This window comes from Micropterus salmoides, unplaced genomic scaffold (genome assembly GCF_014851395.1).
Source record: "Micropterus salmoides isolate LMB-PRFRI ecotype aquatic unplaced genomic scaffold, ASM1485139v1 Ms_hic_scaffold_2, whole genome shotgun sequence".
NCBI lineage: Eukaryota > Metazoa > Chordata > Actinopteri > Centrarchiformes > Centrarchidae > Micropterus > Micropterus salmoides.
The window spans coordinates 1,167,253-1,185,261 of record NW_024041150.1 but is presented as its reverse complement, the minus strand read 5'-3'; the positions used below and the strand labels follow the sequence as shown (position 1 = coordinate 1,185,261).

The 18,009-nt window shown below is 39.2% G+C and overlaps 2 protein-coding genes across 3 annotated transcripts; one reads left to right on the top strand and one right to left on the bottom strand.

Moving 5' to 3' along the window:
• Positions 1-740: 740 nt before the first annotated feature.
• LOC119912129 (RNA-binding protein 45-like) lies at positions 741-8,945 on the bottom strand. Of its 2 annotated transcripts, XM_038731144.1 has the most exons (12): positions 8,487-8,945; positions 7,341-7,463; positions 6,551-6,677; positions 6,191-6,337; positions 5,763-5,828; positions 5,296-5,466; positions 4,419-4,548; positions 3,690-3,783; positions 2,835-2,992; positions 2,468-2,543; positions 2,210-2,348; positions 741-1,273 (listed from the first exon to the last, which is right to left on the bottom strand). In XM_038731144.1, exons 1-11 carry the CDS (start codon positions 8,928-8,930, stop codon positions 2,232-2,234), a joined length of 1,653 nt encoding a protein of 550 aa, XP_038587072.1. In that variant the 5' UTR covers positions 8,931-8,945; the 3' UTR covers positions 741-1,273; positions 2,210-2,231. The 2 variants fall into 2 exon arrangements, with proteins under 2 accessions (XP_038587072.1, XP_038587073.1); XM_038731145.1 differs by lacking the exon at positions 5,763-5,828.
• Positions 8,946-13,056: 4,111 nt separating this feature from the next.
• LOC119912565 (cytochrome c) lies at positions 13,057-16,768 on the top strand. Its single transcript, XM_038731804.1, has 3 exons — positions 13,057-13,210; positions 14,967-15,141; positions 15,464-16,768. Exons 2-3 carry the CDS (start codon positions 14,973-14,975, stop codon positions 15,607-15,609), a joined length of 315 nt encoding a protein of 104 aa, XP_038587732.1. The 5' UTR covers positions 13,057-13,210; positions 14,967-14,972; the 3' UTR covers positions 15,610-16,768.
• The last annotated feature ends 1,241 nt before the right edge of the window (positions 16,769-18,009 follow it).

Genomic DNA, 18,009 nt, shown 5'->3' with positions numbered 1-18,009 from the left:
TAGGCCGGCTGTCATTTATGAGAAGTGTTAACATTTCCAAAAGACGGTGGTGACTGAGGACATTTAGGGCTCAAAACCATCGCTATGATCATTCCACAGCAGTCACACTGAAAAGAGTGCCTGCAAATTTGTCTTCAGACATCTTGTGTTTTTGGCCTTCTGAGAGCAGGCATCGGCCGATTAATCAGTCTATCACTAATACACACACATCGTTGAAGTGGCCCAGATTTACATGTAAGTGAAGTATCGTCTTGATTAAACCTGAAAAACTAATATAGCTTCATAAAAATGTCAGCCTACCACATTTACAACTGTCACACACTCATACCTACCGGGGGGAGGCTTGTTGAGCAGCTGTCATCCATATTCAGAAAATTAGTAATTTAATAGGCAGCTGGCAGTGATTTGACAAAGACTTGGTATGTGTCCCATAAAATCTACATAATTTACATTTCCCTCTGCATACACATTGTCCCATTGATTCCATTTAGCATACTTTCTTTTTATTCCACCACTATTCTGAAGAATAACATCTATTTAGCAAAACAATCACATGAAAGAAATACAACAAGAGATCTGGCACATTTTCAGACAACAAAAAAAAAGATTCAAAGATGAACTTTAAGCTGTCATCCAGGACAGACAGACAGTTTTTTACATTTCACATAACGAAATTTTTTATTAAAACATAACTGTCCAGTTATTCACCTGCAGCTACAAAAGAGACAAGACAAACTGAATGTGTGTTCACCTGATCTTTATTTTTACTGAAACAACAGTTCACAGTGAATCTGGTAAACACATTTGCACTAAGCTGGAAATGAGATTACAGGTCATACCATAAGAGAAAAAAAAGGAAGGACCAGGTGTGAAAAACAAAACTGTCTAGATCCAGCTTTACAAATCTTGTTTTTTAGCTCCTCAACAGAGTGCAGCCTCCTGCCCACAGTTCTTCAAGAAGAAAATACTGCCAACCTCCTGAACTACAAAACTTTTAAACTTAAAATGAATTCAGTAGTCTGCGTAAAAAGCACGACACTCACCACAAACTACACAAACTGGCGTTGTTGCTTCTGTTCACAGAATGCATATGATTCCATTTTAGTAGTGGATGCTTCTGTGTACTTGGTATATCAGTGAGTCACAGCAAGGTCACTGACCCAAAAGTAAGGTCAGACAGGTGTCAAAGGTCGTGTCAGAGGTCGGGTGAAGGTCTCGATGTCGGTCGGTCGGTCTGTCAGGTCAGGTGTCATTGTGTCATGACAAGAGTCGCCTACAGGGAACAAGAAGCTGCAGTGTTATTCACAGGAAGAGAAACAACTGTCATCAGAAACTTGTTGACATCTTGTCAAAGAACTGCTTCCCGTACGAACGGCCAATAACAGTTTGACAGGTGCGCACAGGTGTGTAAGAAGACTGCTGGTGGGCTTGTCAAGACGGAAGCTCTGACACACAGTCTACAAAGAATTTTCACTGGGAGGTAAAACTTGATTTTTTTACTGTATTTTATGTACAGAAACTGCATCATAATATAATCTAACACCATGTAACGGAGGCAGCATGGTGGTAGACTAGGGGAAAGCCCTGCTAACAAGCTTTCTTTGTCATTTTTTAAAGGCTTGTGTCACAGAGGGCAATGAATCTGCAAGTTCAGCCAGAGAGTATTAAGTTATAATTAGGAATACCTGATGTTATACATGTGACATCACAGTACTACGTTGTATGATGCAGTTGTAGTGACTGCATCTCAGGTTAAATTACGTTTTGTTTTCAGTTATAGACTGTAGACTACATTTCCATCATCATACAGTTACTGTGAGGTCTCCTCAAACTGCCACTGAGCGTGTTTCTGTGTTTGCACTGATACAGCACATAACTTTCCACCATTTGCACCACATTTCGTATGCTAAATTAAGACTTTGATTGGCTGATTGATGTTTGTAAAGAACATCTGTACTGTATTGTCTGTTTGTTCTGCACGTCTACCTGAAGCATATGATAACTGCAACACACGCTGGGGTAGCATTAAGAAATGTCCTCAGCAAGAATATATGAGAAATGTATGCGTGAGTGTGTCGCAGGCACAAGCCATGTAACAGGCCTCACCCAGAATACACTTACACTATTACTTTGTTACCAAAATACTTGGGCATCCAATTGTCCAGTTATTCATACTGGTGTTCCCTGCAGGAGAAAACCTGGAACTTACCGGTCATTTCTTTCACGCGGTCCTAGTAGGTACGAGGACGTTTATGAGATTCTTCTCTGGGAGGATCAGCCAGCATCACCTTCATCTTTACTCCATTGACGACCCGACCGTGGAGCACTGCCATGGCCTCATCTGCACACTGAAAGAGAGAGACAGAGATGAACATAAAGAGGGAAGACTTGGGCAATCTTCTCTATTTTCATAACTTCACTTCTTTCATTATTTAAGAGCTTATCCTCCATCAGTTCAGAGTCTCACCTGTTTGTCTGCATACTTCATGTATCCAACCTTTCTGCCAGGAACCAAATGGACCTCAATAAGGGAACCAAAGCGACTATGGAGAGACAGACAAAGGGAGACAGAGTTTAATTTTGCAGCAGGATTTGTTAAGGCTGATTGTCTGGAGCACCTTTTCACTAACATTGAATTGTCATTTCAGACCATTTCGCTTGATGCTCTCATCCAGAGTTGTTTGCAGTAACTAAGCTTAGAGTCGTGACTGAACCTCTAATGGACCATTGTTTCCATCATACGCACACTGTTTTCTGTACTTTGTGACATATACGATATATATTTACAATGTTATAAAGAAGTGAAATTGCGTTTTAACGTATGGGACATTTACCAGAAAACGTCCTCCAGGACATCCAGGGGCAGAGGGGAGGGGCTGAACACTACAAACAAGCGCTCCTTCGCCTTGCTGTCAGGCGGCGCAAGCTTCTTCAGAGGGGGCAGACTGACGTCTGTCTGAACCCGGGACATTGGGGAGACAGCAGAGAAGCCCTGGAGGATACCAACAAACACACAGGATCAGCGATTCAGCTTAAATATTGTATTATTCTTATGAACAACAGTTCCCAGGTAAAATGTGTTAAACCTTTTGCAATTACCAATTTTTATTTGATAAATTATTTAATCTGTAAAACGCTATAGATGGCAGAGGAGGCCTGGAGGAATAATTACCCAGAACAGTAATTAACCTTGAGTTGTTATTTACAGGGTGAGTTGTTTTCTAAAGTTAGACAAAAGGGTTAGACAAAATGTGATGTGCTTACAATATATATATATATATATATATATATATATATATATATATATATATATATATATATATATATATATATATATATATATATATATATATATATATATATTTTTTTTTTTTTTTGTGGCAGTTGTTTAGATTAGTTTATCATAAATCCGTCTGATATTCTGATGAATTTGTTTGTAAATACACCTTTTTAGAAATGAAGAAAGTGACTTTGCAAATACAGTATTTTTTGATCCCATCACCACTGATTCAATAAAACTAAAATGCAGGAATGGTGTTCAGAAACCTCAAAAAGTCTTGAGAGGAATTAAAGAGTGTGAATCTCAAGCAAGCAGAAACAGTGGCAAAAAATAACTCAAATAAGAGCAATAAATAGCAAGGTGATCTGATACAACTTTGTTCATTTAGGCGCTGATTTAATGTACTCACAGGAGATTTCATTACTTGGCTGGACGAGGGTCCGTTCCACACTGCAGACATCATCTGGGTTGCAACGAACTGCATGGCCATCCGACCTACAGGACTACACACAAACACAAGCTGATCGTCATTGGTTCATACCCACTAAGTTGCTGTGACCAAATTACTTAAAGACTAGGCTGTATACAGACAGACAGAAAGGGGAGACACTCCATTACAGATATCAAATTTGTACAGGGAACATGCCAGGTCAATACAAATTACTTTGTGTATTTTATTGGTCACTTTAAACCTTTTTAGGTCCCTTTACTTAACATTTGTGTAACACTTCCACTGGCATGGGGTTCTTCCTCTATGCCTTCACTGTGTGGTGCCAACAACTTTTACTGCTTCAGAATATGTTCTTAGTTGTTTACTTTATAAAGACTGTTTGCTCCTTTTCACCTTCATCGAAGCGCTCTGGAAAACAACCACCCGGTCACTATGGCCCACGGGGGGGAGGGGTCATTATGAATATTTTTAACAATAAAAAAAATAAAAAATTTACCAAAAATACGTGCAGACGTTACTGTTAGTTATCGTTGGCATATCTGTCCCAAGTTTTTATTAATGATATATTAACTTTAAAGGGCATTTCTACCTCATGCCTCCATTAATTGTGACCCTTCTGCAGACACACAGTGAGTGTATGCTGTTGTGTGTAAGTAAGTGTACACATGCATGTGCGTGTGTGTGTACCTGCTGCGTTCCTCTCCGTCGTCAACAAAATTTACTGCCAGTCTGTTGCCAGGTGGATATTCAAAGCCATTCAGCTTTTCTTTGGCGTAAACCGCTGATCCGAGGTTACTGTAGCGAATCAACGCATGACCTGAAGGCACACGACACACAGGAAACAAAAACAGCCAACAAGACTTTAAGATTTAAGTTGAATGCTTTAATTTTAAAGTCATTAAAATTTGCAGTTACAAAACACCCACATTTACGAAACATTACAAACTACAGTGAACCAATTTTAATTTTATGAAATAAAGAAAATTACTTTTTTTGTTCCAAAATAAAGTTTGACCTGTCAGAAAGAAGGATTTGAGTTCGAACTGATCAAGCACCCGACCAACAGAAAACTAATAAAATTACAAATAACAATTATTAATCGATGTTTTGACCTTTGACATCTGCCAATTCCAGTTTCTTAAATATGAGGATTTGCTTATTTTATTTATTCGATATCATTACAAAATTGAATACCCTTTTGGTTTATGTCTGTCAGTACACAATTAACTGTTGCTCTAACTTCCATACGAGCGTGGCCACCCACATTTGGTCATAAATGGTCTGGAAATTAAACAGTGTAACAGTTTCCTCTTCTTTAAAGTGGAAAGCAAAGACTTCTCCTTTTGGGACAGCTGAAATGGTTTTCCATATCACAGGAAGTAATAACGCAACTTTATCGGACTAGATGCTTTAGTGTCATCACATAGGCTATGTACAAAACTCAGGTCACACATTTATCATGAGAAAAATCTAGTAAGTGAACTTCTAGTTTAGAATATTCTATCAAAGACACTTTCATTGTGCCCAAATGAATTAAGCCCATAGTTTGTGCTCAATCACTCACCTTTGCTCATTCCATAAGCGTCTCTCTGCAGCTCACAGTACTCCATGCCAGGAATGATGTCAAACAAAGCAAAAATCTGCTCTTGGGAAAGTGCAGCCCGTGTTGACATCATCAGGCACCGCGTGAAGTCACCGGAGCGGTAGTCCATGACCGGGTAGTTGCCAGGGTCAGCTGTAAAGGGAAGAGGGACCTCCGGGTCAATAACAGGACAGAGAAAGCTGCAGCAAGTTCCCATTTTAATTAAGTGCTTCCCCTTCTTGGATCACCTTTAAGTGAATGAAACAATACAACAGAAAAATGTATCCTCTACATGCCCTGTGGGACATAAGCTCCCTAAATAACTAATAACTCCCATGAACCTGACCTCATCAGCTGCTTGAATTTGTATTTGAGGTAATTTTCAGTGTCTTAAGTGACATTTTTTGAACAAACAATTTGTAACGTGCATTATTTATATCTATGTTTACTTGCTAGCAGTCTTCTTCCCTGCCTTTGATGGTGCACTGCTGTGTTTCTTGGCGTGTTACCGCCACCTGCAGATCAGTGGAATAATGTGAAATGGGAACCCACTTAGAGAAACATTGCTAAACAAATCCACAGGGTAACTTTAAATAGTAACTAGCTACTGGTTACTTGTTCTGAGCTGTCACACAACACTTCAAAGGAGTGACCTTAAATATTGATTAAGATATAATAATATCAAAAAACCTAAATAATGTTGTAATAATGTCTTCCCAAGTGCCATTAACTATAATGCATTTTGACAGCAACACGAAATACAGGAATCGGTGTCTGACTGACTTTAACTGCTGGTCATAGAATTTAAAAAACGGAAACATTAAACCCAGATTTAAAGAGAAAAGAAAGTGAATTAGGATCTAAACCAACTGCTTACCCAGAGGGAAGGCATACTGGTTCATGGAGTCACTGCCGCCGCCGCCGCCGCCTCCACCGCCCATGTATTCACCTCTGGCCGACCCCCCTGTGTACTCTTCTGTTGCTGCAGCCTTGGTGCGAGGTTCAGCCAGGATGGCTCTGTAAGCTAATAACACCATCATCTTCATTAACACCACAGTTCTGAGACAAAAATCTCCACAGCAACAACAACAGTGAAAAGACACGATGGCTGAAAACGAATTATTCTGTTAATTGTTTAGTATGAGTGCAGTAGAAATTAAGGTCTCCCAGTACTTTTCCCCTCCAGCTACTTCTTCTACAAATACTGATTCACTAAAATAATGTAACATAATCTTACATTTGTCACAGTTCTCTATAGCGAGGGCAGCTTGGGAGGGTTTGTAGTATCTCACGTAGCCCAGTCCTTTACTTTCCCCTGTGGTCTTATTCTTGATGATCACGCAATACTCAATATCACCATACTCCTGAAAGAGAGACATATTTTTTGGACACACACCACACACTTACTGTTTTATTCATTTATATTATTTTTCTTTTTTTTAAAACACAAACACATACACTTTATTTTACGCTTTAATTACTTGTTTAGTGAAATGTATGGGGTTGATTGTTCTTGTGTAGTTTGTATGATGCTTTGGCAATATTGTTGTTACACATTCATGCCAATAAAGCTATTTTGAATTGAATTGACAGACAGAGGCAACAGCCAGGGATATTCCTCATTTTATACCAGTTGTTTGGGACATCAGATATGGCAAGAAACAACAGTTAGAGTCAATATAGAGTATTTTAAGAGAGTCTAAAATTTAAATTTAGACTGTTTTAATGACTTTAAAAATATAAAAATAAGAATCCACTGGTATATACCATAGGAATAAAGATAATGTGTGAGGTATAATGAACCTGCTGCCTATTATTTATTTAATCACTTAATATGTGAAGGTAAAATATCTGTAAACCTCCATCTAATTTATCAGACATTTCCTATCTTGCATAGTTTCACATATATGTATAGTTATTTTACATATAGGCAACGGTAAAGGCAGAAAGAAGAAAGAAAATATAGGCAAGCAATGAGATGTAAAAGCACAGAAATGGTATATGACAAAGTAAGAATTGCGTGTTACTTTGAACGTGTTTTTAAGGTCCTCCTCTGTGAAGGTTTTGGGGATCATGACGAAGATCCTGGTCAGCTCCTCATCCTCAACGTCTCTGTGTCTTGTTGAAGACCGTGACTGGGCAATAAACACCTACACAAACAAGCAGAGAAAGGGGAAAAAAAGATTGGTAATTAGTAATTAGTTACAAAACATTCAGATATTGATAGCAAGAACCTCATAAATGATGGATTTTGCAATTAAAAAAAGACTGTAGGCATGGCGTATTTACCTGTTTCACGGTATGAAATGAAAATATCCAGTCAACCACTACTATGTATACTTTGACTACTTGATACCTCATGATTAAAAACCCTACAATCATTTTGATTTAGTTTATTATAGATGGATGACCAACTGGGTGAAGTGTGCAACTGACTCAAGGCTGCAGACATTCAGGGACCCCAAAATCTTCAGGTTCACTGTGTCTGTTGCTTTTGTTGCTTTTGTGGTACTTTTAAGTACATTTTGCTGATAATAGTTACATACTTTTACTTAAGTAATGTTTTTAATGCAATTACTTGTAGTGGTGCCTTTTCTCAGTGTGATATTACTACTTTTACATAAGTAGATATGAAGAGATATATATATAAGAGATATATAAGATCTGAATACTTCTTTAACCACTGGTGACGCCCATTACAAAGCAGTTGAAAGGAGATTCACCTAGCTCCTGATTAATCAAGATAATCCACATTCCTTGTTGTTATCATCATCATCATAGAGACTGTTTCTTTAGTAGGACGTGGTGTGAAATGAAACTGAGGCTTGCGGATTTTCCTGAATAACCGAGGCGTTGTTTCTGGAAAAACAAGTTGTATATGGGGTTTTTCAAGCGCTCGTTTTCATCAACTTCACCTCAGTTATATTGCGGTGGAGACTAAAATCTAGATCGCACAATCTCAGCAAATAACGCTGGTGTGGAGTTTGTTAATTCGGGCGAACTTAAACTCAGGTGTCGCCCTCTGATTTGTTGACGTCAACGCCCCTTGTTAGCAAGCTAGTTAGCTGCTAACGAGACGTAACGTATGTTCTGATTCCATTGTTTTAACTAAAACTTTCATATTATTGCATTAAGCTTACACAGCTGCTCGGTGGCCTAGCTGTTAACGTTACCTTGATGGGTTTAGTCCCGTCCACCAGCACTTTGCCGTGCATTTCCTCCATGGCCAGGCAGGCCTGCGAAGACTTGGCGAATTTCACATAGGAGATTCCTTTGGATTCCTTTGTCTGCTTGTCCTTGACCACCCAGACCCCCTGGATTTCCCCAAACACAGAGAAACTTTCCCGGAGCTCATCTTCGGTTATGGACCGACTTGTGACCGCGAAAAGGCGGCTGTTGGGAGGGTCGTCGAGGTTTTCGGTCACTTGTTTAGAAGGATACTCCTCCATCTTTGCTTCCCACTCAGCAGAATGATGCTGCCAGTAGCCGTTGGTGCTGCCTTCAGGGCTCCTCGGAACTTCCGGCTGCAGCTTAGCAAAGAGTCCAAAGATGGCAACTCCAACTTGTGTGGAGGATGTAGGTAGTGTGTTAAGTTGATAGAATCGTGAGTACAACATTTCAATCAGTCATGTGATCTCAATATTTTATATACTTAATCATGAGTTATCAGAATCAGAGTCAAAATTCAGAAAGCTTTAATGGCATTGAACGTAGTTCAACGAGATTTCAGTGCAGCGCCCCTCAATGTACCGCCATCTACTGTACGGGAGTTGTAAAAGCACTCTGCAGAGAGCTAATCACTGGAAAGCAAGTAATCACATCCTTTACTTAAGTAAAAGTACTGCATATTAGTACTATATAAAGTGCTGATACCACACTAAAATACTCAAATACATGTCTTGCACTGAAAATTTTAAGCAAAAGTATGTAAGTAATCTGGAAAATGTAGCCTGTGACTGTTATTACATACTATTATCATACTATTATTACAGGTTATGATAGGGATATTGTTACTCATGCATGAATGTTAAAGCAGGATTTTACAGTTGATTTGTAGTTAGTTGAGGTGGAACAAATTTTGTACTAGACTGCAGCTGCTGATTATTTTCTCCATTGATTGATTGATTGTTTGGTTTGTTAAAGATTCTGAAAATAATGAAGAATGCCCTCACAATTACCCAGACACCAAAGGGACACCTTCACAAAGCCTGTTTTGTCCAATCAACTGTGCAAAATTCTTAAATTATTCACAATATTAAAAGCATGAATGGCATTATAACATTTATTTTTCTGTTAATTGATTAATCAACTTATTGTTTCAGCCGTACTCGTATTTTATCATTACACGTTTTGTATGCAACAATCTTCATTATTAAACAGTAATTTAATTAGTCAAATAAATATAGTAAAGCAAAAAGCACAATATTTTGGTCTAAATTCTACTGGAGCAGAAGTAAACATATAGAGTAGCCTGAGAAGAAAATACTCAAGTAAAGTAAAAGTACCTTACATTTGTACATAAGTACAGCACTCACAAGTGTAAATCATTTTAAGAAAGAAAAATATTTCACCTGGACACCCTAAGCTTGTTGTAGGGTATTTTACATCAGGTTATGGGAAAGGGAGAAAAACATATAGTAATAATAATAGTGATGATGATAATGACAATGTTAAACATATCCTGTTTGTATATGTTAAAAATAAAATATATTATTAATGGATTATACAAAATTATAACAACTAAATATACTAACTATATTTTATTCATGGATGTGATTAAATATATATGACGGCATATTAAAAAACCTTCAAGAACACATAAGCACAGACAAATAGAAAATGAATGAAAGAGTAAAACAAGACATACGGCCGTCAGCTGATGATATGATGTCAGAGGCTTGTGACTTGTTTGCTGGGCGGGGTGAAGGTCTCAGGAATGATCTATATCTGTATATGCCATGCGTGTGTGTGTGTGTGGGTGTGGGTGTATGTGTGCGTGTTTATAGCAAGTGTCAGCCTTTTCACTGTGTTCCTAAAATAAACTTATATTGTGGTATGTGAATTTTGCCAACCATCTGCAATTATCTAGTTTACTTTATTGCACCTAAGAGTATTATTAGACAGAGGTAGGGAGTTATGAAGACAAAGTCAATAATGTTGAACTCCTTCACCAGATTGAAAACTAAAGGGGACTTTGAGGTTGTAACTCATAATAAACTTTAACTGTCTCCCTTTAGTCAGAGGACACCAAAGTCACCTTTTAAAAAACAGCTCAAGACAATTTTCATGTACTTGTACTTTATTTTCATTGAATGCTACTTTATACTTCCACTGCACTACATTTCAGAAGCAAATATAATACTCCATTTGTCTGACACTTATAGGTACTTTCCCATAAGAAAACATGATATGATGCAGTACTGGGCTACTAATCTACCCAGTGTTGTACAAAGTATTTAAATTGGTTCTACATCAACATCAAAATATTTTTACACAGAGGCTATTTGTTATATACAAAATAATATAAAACATTCTGAATTCAGGACTTGAAGTATTGGAGTATTAAGTAGAGAGAGAGAGAGTAGAGTATTTTAAACTGTGATATTTCCACTTTTACTTAAGTAAGGGATTTGAATACTTATAAAAGACTAGTTACTGATAAGTGCCACAGTTTTCTCAGTTTTTTAAAATCTGAAATGTGAATTTAAATTTAAATGTCTAGTGACAACTTCAATACCTACCCAAAACATTTTATATTTATATTTATATTAAATTGAGCCAAAAACATGATTCCCAAACGAACTGAAAAGTTATGTATGGATAAAATTATACTGCTCAAAAAATAAAGGGAACACTTAAACAACACAATTTAACTCCAAGTCAATCACACTCCTGTGAAATCAAACTGTCCACTTAGGAAGCAACACTGATTGACAATCAATTTCACATGCTGTTGTGCAAATGGAATAGACAACAGGTGGAAATTATAGGCAATTAGCAAGACACCCCCAATAAAGGAGTGGTTCTGCAGGTGGTGACCACAGACCACTTCTCAGTTCCTATGCTTCCTGGCTGATGTTTTGGTCACTTTTGAATGCTGGCGGTGCTTTCACTCCAGTGGTAGCATGAGACGGAGTCTACAACCCACAGAAGTGGCTCAGGTAGTGCAGCTCATCCAGGATGGCACATCAATGCGAGCTGTGGCAAGAAGGTTTGCTGTGTCTGTCAGCGTAGTGTCCAGAGCATGGAGGCGCTGCCAGGAGACAGGCCAGTACATCAGGAGACGTGGAGGAGGCCGTAAGAGGGCAACAACCCAGCAGCAGGACCGCTACCTCCGTCTTTGTGCAAGGAGGAGCAGGAGAAGCACTGCCAGAGCCCTGCAAAATGACCTCCAGCAGGCCACAAATGTGCATGTGTCTGCTCAAACGGTCAGAAACAGACTCCATGAGGGTGGTATGAGGGCCCGACGTCCACAGGTGGGGGTTGTGCTTACAGCCCAACACCGTGCAGGACGTTTGGCATTTGCCAGAGAACACCAAGATTGGCAAATTTTCCACTGGCGTCCTGTGCTCTTCACAGATGAAAGCAGATTCACACTGAGCACACGTGACAGACGTGACAGAGTCTGGAGACGCTGTGGAGAACGTTCTGCTGCCTGCAACATCCTCCAGCATGACCGGTTTGGCGGTGGGTCAGTAATGGTGTGGGGTGGCATTTCCTCCATGTGCTCGCCAGAGGTAGCCTGACTGCCATTAGGTACCGAGATGAGATCCTCAGACCCCTTGTGAGACCATATGCTGGTGCGGTTGGCCCTGGGTTCCTCCTAATGCAAGACAATGCTAGACCTCATGTGGCTGGAGTGTGTCAGCAGTTCCTGCAAGAGGAAGGCATTGATGCTGTGGACTGGCCCGCCCGTTCCCCAGACCTAAATCCAATGGAGCACATCTGGGACATCATGTCTCGCTCCATCCACCAACGCCACGTTGCACCACAGACTGTCCAGGAGTTGGCGGATGCTTTAGTCCAGGTCTGGGAGGAGATTCCTCAGGAGACCATTCGCCACCTCATCAGGAGCATGCCCCAGGCGTTGTAGGGAGGTCATACAGGCACGTGGAGGCCAAACACACTACTGAGCCTCATTTTGACTTCTTTTAAGAAACATTACATGAAAGTTGGATCGGCCTGTAGTTTGGTTTTCCACTTTGATTTTGAGTGTGACTCCAAATCCAGACCTCCATGGGTTGATAAATTTGATTTTCATTGATAATTTTTGTGTGATTTTGTTGTCAGCACATTCAACTATGTAAAGAAAGGAGTATTTAATGAGATTATTTCATTCATTCAGATCTAGGATGTGTTATTTTAGTGGTCCCTTTATTTTTTTGAGCAGTGTAGATACTTAATTTTGTCCATATTAACAGTAAATAAATGCATTTATCTCCATATAAGGCTCCTCCAGCAGGTGCCTTTTTCTCTACCATTGAATGGGGAATGCGACAAAATACGGGCGTCAGTACCAAAACGCACTTTTCGCGTCCTTTCTTGCACCCTCGTCTCATCTTTTAAGGCAGTAGCGAAAAAATCTGCAACATTATATTTAATTTTCTTAATCATTATTGTTGAATGTATGTGTATTTGTGCTTTGTGTGCCAAAAAAAGCGAATTCCATATAACATGTGGCCTAATTATATAAAGTCGGCTAAGGAAACGCGTGTTTGTGGAAATGAGACTCGGCCGGATTGAAGGCAGCGCGTCACGGTTCACAGGAAAGCCCGGATGATGACGTCGAAAGCCGGTGCCTGTAAAAGTGAAGTGACCTTCTTTACGACCGCCAGAAACCGCACGTCTGCTGAGAGACGCAGTTTTATACCTGCTCCGGAGGGATTTTAACCAAAAGGTAAGAATTTATACTTCACATAGAGCACTTACAGCGATAATAAACTGTATTTTACGGCTTTGTTACTCAAAAGGATGCCCTAACGGTTAGCAAGTTAGCTGACGTTAGCTCCCTTGTTAGTCTTTAGCTTTGTCTTTGTGTGAACTAAAAAGAGTTAATCATCTTACACCTTATTATTTGTAGTGTGGTATTTTTATGTTGGATTGAATTATTGATTTAAATATTTACATTATTAGCTACGGTAGCTAATAACTGCAGTGGAGTGCGATACTCAGACGCCGACATTGAAGCATCCTTGGAGGGGTTGACACATCCCCGGCTAACTCTACTAGCATGCTAACCAGGCTTAGCTTTAATGATAACATAATCTCAGTGAGATTCATCTTGTCAAATACAAATTGTGGTCGTAAATACGACGTTATATCTAAGGTTATCTGTCTGTGCAAAGAGGCTGCCTTTAGTTTGTAACGTTAGACAGGATGTCCTTGATGCTTTATGCCCGCCATGTTTAAGGCTGTGACACCGACGCTAACTACCATCGCCCTTTAACGTTACTTCAGAAATTACAATGTTCAAGGTCTTGTGTAGATTATGGTCCATTAAATAACGTTATAGAAAGAAACAATTGCAGTTAGCTGGGTGTAAGTTACACGTTATATAAGTTAACTCGAGATCAACTTGCTACGGCAGTAACCTGAAAGTTAACTTTCAGTCGTGTGTTGGGTAACGTTGTCAAATACGACAAGAAATCATTGTTTTGAAGCTAACTTAACATTAGGATATCTATTTGAGATGATACCAGTTGTTGTAAATGGCTTTTTGATCCAAGCTTTCCCAAGCAACATGTGTCACATTTGGCTAGTTAACAGTCTTGGTGTTGCTGCTGCGGGTATGCAAACACTGAGGTCAAGTAACGACAGACAAACCGGTGAGATGTTGAGCCAAAAATGTGCCTATTTAGGTGTTTCCAGGTGACATTAAGTCCTTACTTTAATCCACTTCACTACTTTATACGTTAGTGGAAGCGTCCCTTGTTTCTGAACATACGTCAAGCTAATTTATCAAAAGTTAATTACCTGATTATTCATACATAGTAAAGGCTTATTCAGTAATTTGAGCACAGAACAAGTAAGGAAACACCTTTTTGGCAAAGCACTGGTCAGACCTCTGCTCATATCATTAACACACCCTTTAGTTAAGCACATTAATGTTGGCCCGGTTTAAACTCACTGACAAGCGCAACATGTTGAAGCTAAACCTTCATTACGTGACACTATCAAATCAAACCTTATTTACTGGACAAGCCTGGAAGTCTTTCTTAAGTAACAGACGCCAGAGGGGAGCGAAAGGAAGCTAAGCTAACGTGTCCTTAAGGGTGTGTTGGTGCATTTTCCTGTGCATGTTGGATTTCCCTGGAATGACCTCGGCAGGGTGCCAGTGCACAGATTAATGTCATGACGGGTTTGAATGAAGTGTAAAGAAAGCTGCTGTACACGTGCAAGATAAAGTTATCACCTTAAATGACCTTTACAAGATGGCGCCGGTCAGACCAGTAAATGAGCTTCCTGCCACAACTATGATCTAATAATAGTATGTATATATAGTAGATGTATTTATGGAATTAAATTCACAAACATTATCACTTAGGAGTATGAACAGGGTTAGGATTTAGATGGTTAGAATATCATAAATTGTAAAAAATAACATTTGTAACTTTTCTTTCTGTCCACTTTTCCCTCACTTTGTGATTCTCCAGCTGACTATGGGAGACATTGACAAAGGGAAGAAGACTTTTGTCCAGAAGTGTGCTCAGTGCCACACAGTAGAGCAGGGGGGGAAGCACAAGGTGGGGCCCAACCTCTGGGGTCTGTTCGGACGCAAGACTGGGCAGGCAGAGGGCTTCTCGTACACAGACGCCAACAAGAGTAAAGGTCAGTTGATGTGTGGTTAAATGAGGCTTTGAATAACCTTCTACCTTTTTTGGATATCAATCAAGTGAAGATGGGGAGCATCATTGTCTGACACTGACATCAAGACATTTAAAATTTTATAATGGTGTATATAAACTGATTATTGATATCAAATTTCTTATTGTGGTAATGTGTGTGTTCTAATCACCCTGCCATATATTAGATAATGTTAAATATTTAATTTAAATAGACTTTTCGTGTATTAGCAGAGTGCTTTCCATATTTAAAGAATTTCCATAAAAAGAAATTTAAAATCTGAAACCCATGTACCGTCTTTTCTCAGGTATTGTGTGGAGTGAGGAAACCTTGATGGAGTACCTGGAGAACCCCAAGAAGTACATTCCTGGAACTAAAATGATCTTTGCTGGTATCAAGAAGAAGGGAGAGCGCCAGGACCTCATTGCATACCTTAAATCGGCAACATCATGAGCAGTCATAGAAATCGGAATATTTAATGTCATTTTATTGTAATTTTTTGGGTTTGCACATGTTGAATATAGTTTTATTTTTAGTCATTTGTACATATGGTTAAATTATGTTGAGAGTTGGAAACGTGGCACTACTTGTGAGCCAGTGAGTTCACACCGAGTGTCACTTCGTCTTTAAGGTCAGGATGTGAGCAAATTGTTCAAGTGGCTAAACATAAAACTAGTCAAGTTTTGTTTATTTTGTCAATCTGTACTTTGACTCATATGAAAAGAAAACTAATGACATTATTTCTAGCTGTGATAGGTTACCTGACCTGTCTCATTCTGTTTTCCATGACAACACTTGTCCATTTCTTTCTGCCAGCAGAGCCATCCACCATCAACATCATTTTAAAAACTATTACTAAAAAAAAGGAATCTAATATCAGAGTGATACAGGTTGGAAATCTTTAGATTTTTGGTGGTTAACTGGTGCTGCTCTCAGTTTTCATGCCAACTGGAGTTTCTAACCTTACAAGGGGTGACGCAGTGTGACTTTTCTGCACTCCCTCTTGTCTATCCTTATATATTGATGGTCAGAAACTACCACTTGCCATGAATGCCCTTTAGATACGACACACTGAACATGTCTTTAAAACATTTGGACTAAACCTACTGTTGCATTTTACGACTCCTAAAGCAGCCCCTCTGAGCTCCTGTTTCTACCCCCTGCTGACATGTTATCGGGCTCAGTACGAGTTTTTAAAATAAGGGTGACACACTGCTTTCTGCCTCCTTACAGTTAGGAATTGTGGGGTATGAATGAATATTACTGCCTTTTAAAACCACCACCCTGCTGAGATCCCTACAGTGTGAAATCAGCGGGCATACAATCACTATGCCAAACAATGTTGTCAAGCTACTGTACTGTACAGACAAACCATCAGGGGTACCAGCTGGAGGGAAGGAAGATTTTGTTATTTACCTGGTTTCACAGGCCTGAAAGACCCACCGTTTTAACTTATTTTACTGTAACCTGACAGAGTGTAAAGCATTTTGATGGGGCTGCTTGCTCTCGGTGTACACACACATAAACAATATTATAATGTGGTAGCCATGTTGTGTAGTTGTGGACAGGATGGACGAAGGCTCAATTAAAAGAAAACTTATAGAAATTAAAACGTGACTGCTCGTCTCTTCATTTCAAGGTGTTTATTTCTTAGTAACAGTGCTGAACGGTAAAAGTCGACATCTGATATTACGAGTACTCTTGATTTTAGCTTTGGTCAAGAGCAGAGCAATTCTACAAATGTGTCTGCAGCTGTTGAGGGGTAAAGGTGCTTGTATTTACATATTTAAGAGCACGAGAAAAGACCACTTGTCCTTCAGTGTCTTCTCTATTGATCAAACCAGAGTATGCAATTTGGATTACCAGTTTAGTCGGGTGAATCTGATCCTACTGTTAAAAGAGCACATGCTTGTTTGATTTGCACAGATTTGATTGGACTACAACCCTTGAAAGTTAAAATGTCTGCCCCTTTGTCCTGTGTAAATGCAAATCATCACTTTTGGCTGCTTTATAAGAGCCACGCCTGGTCATATACTGCCTATGTTATATAATCCCCCACCGCTCATTAACCGAGGGCAGCTCGATCAAAGCTCAGTCGGCAGCAGAGATGTCTGGATCTGTCTTCAAACAACCTGCCAGGTTACAGAGAGCTACAGTAAATTAAGGTATGTGTGCTGTCAGGCTGTAAACTCATAAACATAAGCTAAACAGCTGTTGAGAATGATTGTGTATCTAATTATAGTTATTTTATATACCTGCAGTTACTCTGCAATGTTTTTTATATGTAGAAAGCTGTAATTGCACTTTATCTAAATTTATCTTTAATTAAAAATCCTTTTCCTTTAGTAGTTTACTTTATCATCACCTACAACTCGGTTGTAAAGCAGCGCCCCCATAACTCACCGAGCTAAGCTGGTGAGTAAAATGTTATTAACACTGATAGTAATTATAAAAAAATGTAAGAAACACCCAGATTGCAAAAGAAATTGTAAAATTACTTTGATAAAACACATTTAAGTACTCAGAAGTACCTTAAATACAGTAAGATCAATGCGTATTGCATGAAAACCTTGTAACAAGGGACACTTTGACCTTCTCACTGTAGAGAAACACGGCAACCCACAAGGACAAATTTAATGTTGTAACACTGACACTTTAGTGAGGAAAGGCCATAAACTTTATAAAAGACAAAGAGACACAGCTCTTATAACTGGCACAGGAAATTAGACAAACTTCAGCACACATGAACCGTCACCCAGCAGAAAAACCCGTGCACCTAAATCCAGTTTTCATCCAGTCTTCAAGTGCTCCTCACATCAGAGAACAAGTTCAGCATGATGGGTTATTACAGCC

What these genes read in the sequence shown, in the direction of transcription:
- LOC119912129 (XM_038731144.1), bottom strand. Translation starts at nt 8,930, where the DNA reads ATGTTGTACTCACGATTCTATCAACTTAACACACTACCTACATCCTCC. An exon ending in ACGGGACTAAACCCATCAAG is followed by an intron (nt 7,464 to 8,486) that starts GTAACGTTAACA and finishes TTGTTTGTGTAG; the next exon opens with GTGTTTATTGCCCAGTCACG. An exon ending in GTCCTGGAGGACGTTTTCTG is followed by an intron (nt 2,544 to 2,834) that starts GTAAATGTCCCA and finishes GTCTCTCCATAG; the next exon opens with TCGCTTTGGTTCCCTTATTG.
- LOC119912565 (XM_038731804.1), top strand. Translation starts at nt 14,973, where the DNA reads ATGGGAGACATTGACAAAGGGAAGAAGACTTTTGTCCAGAAGTGTGCT. An exon ending in AGACGCCAACAAGAGTAAAG is followed by an intron (nt 15,142 to 15,463) that starts GTCAGTTGATGT and finishes GTCTTTTCTCAG; the next exon opens with GTATTGTGTGGAGTGAGGAA.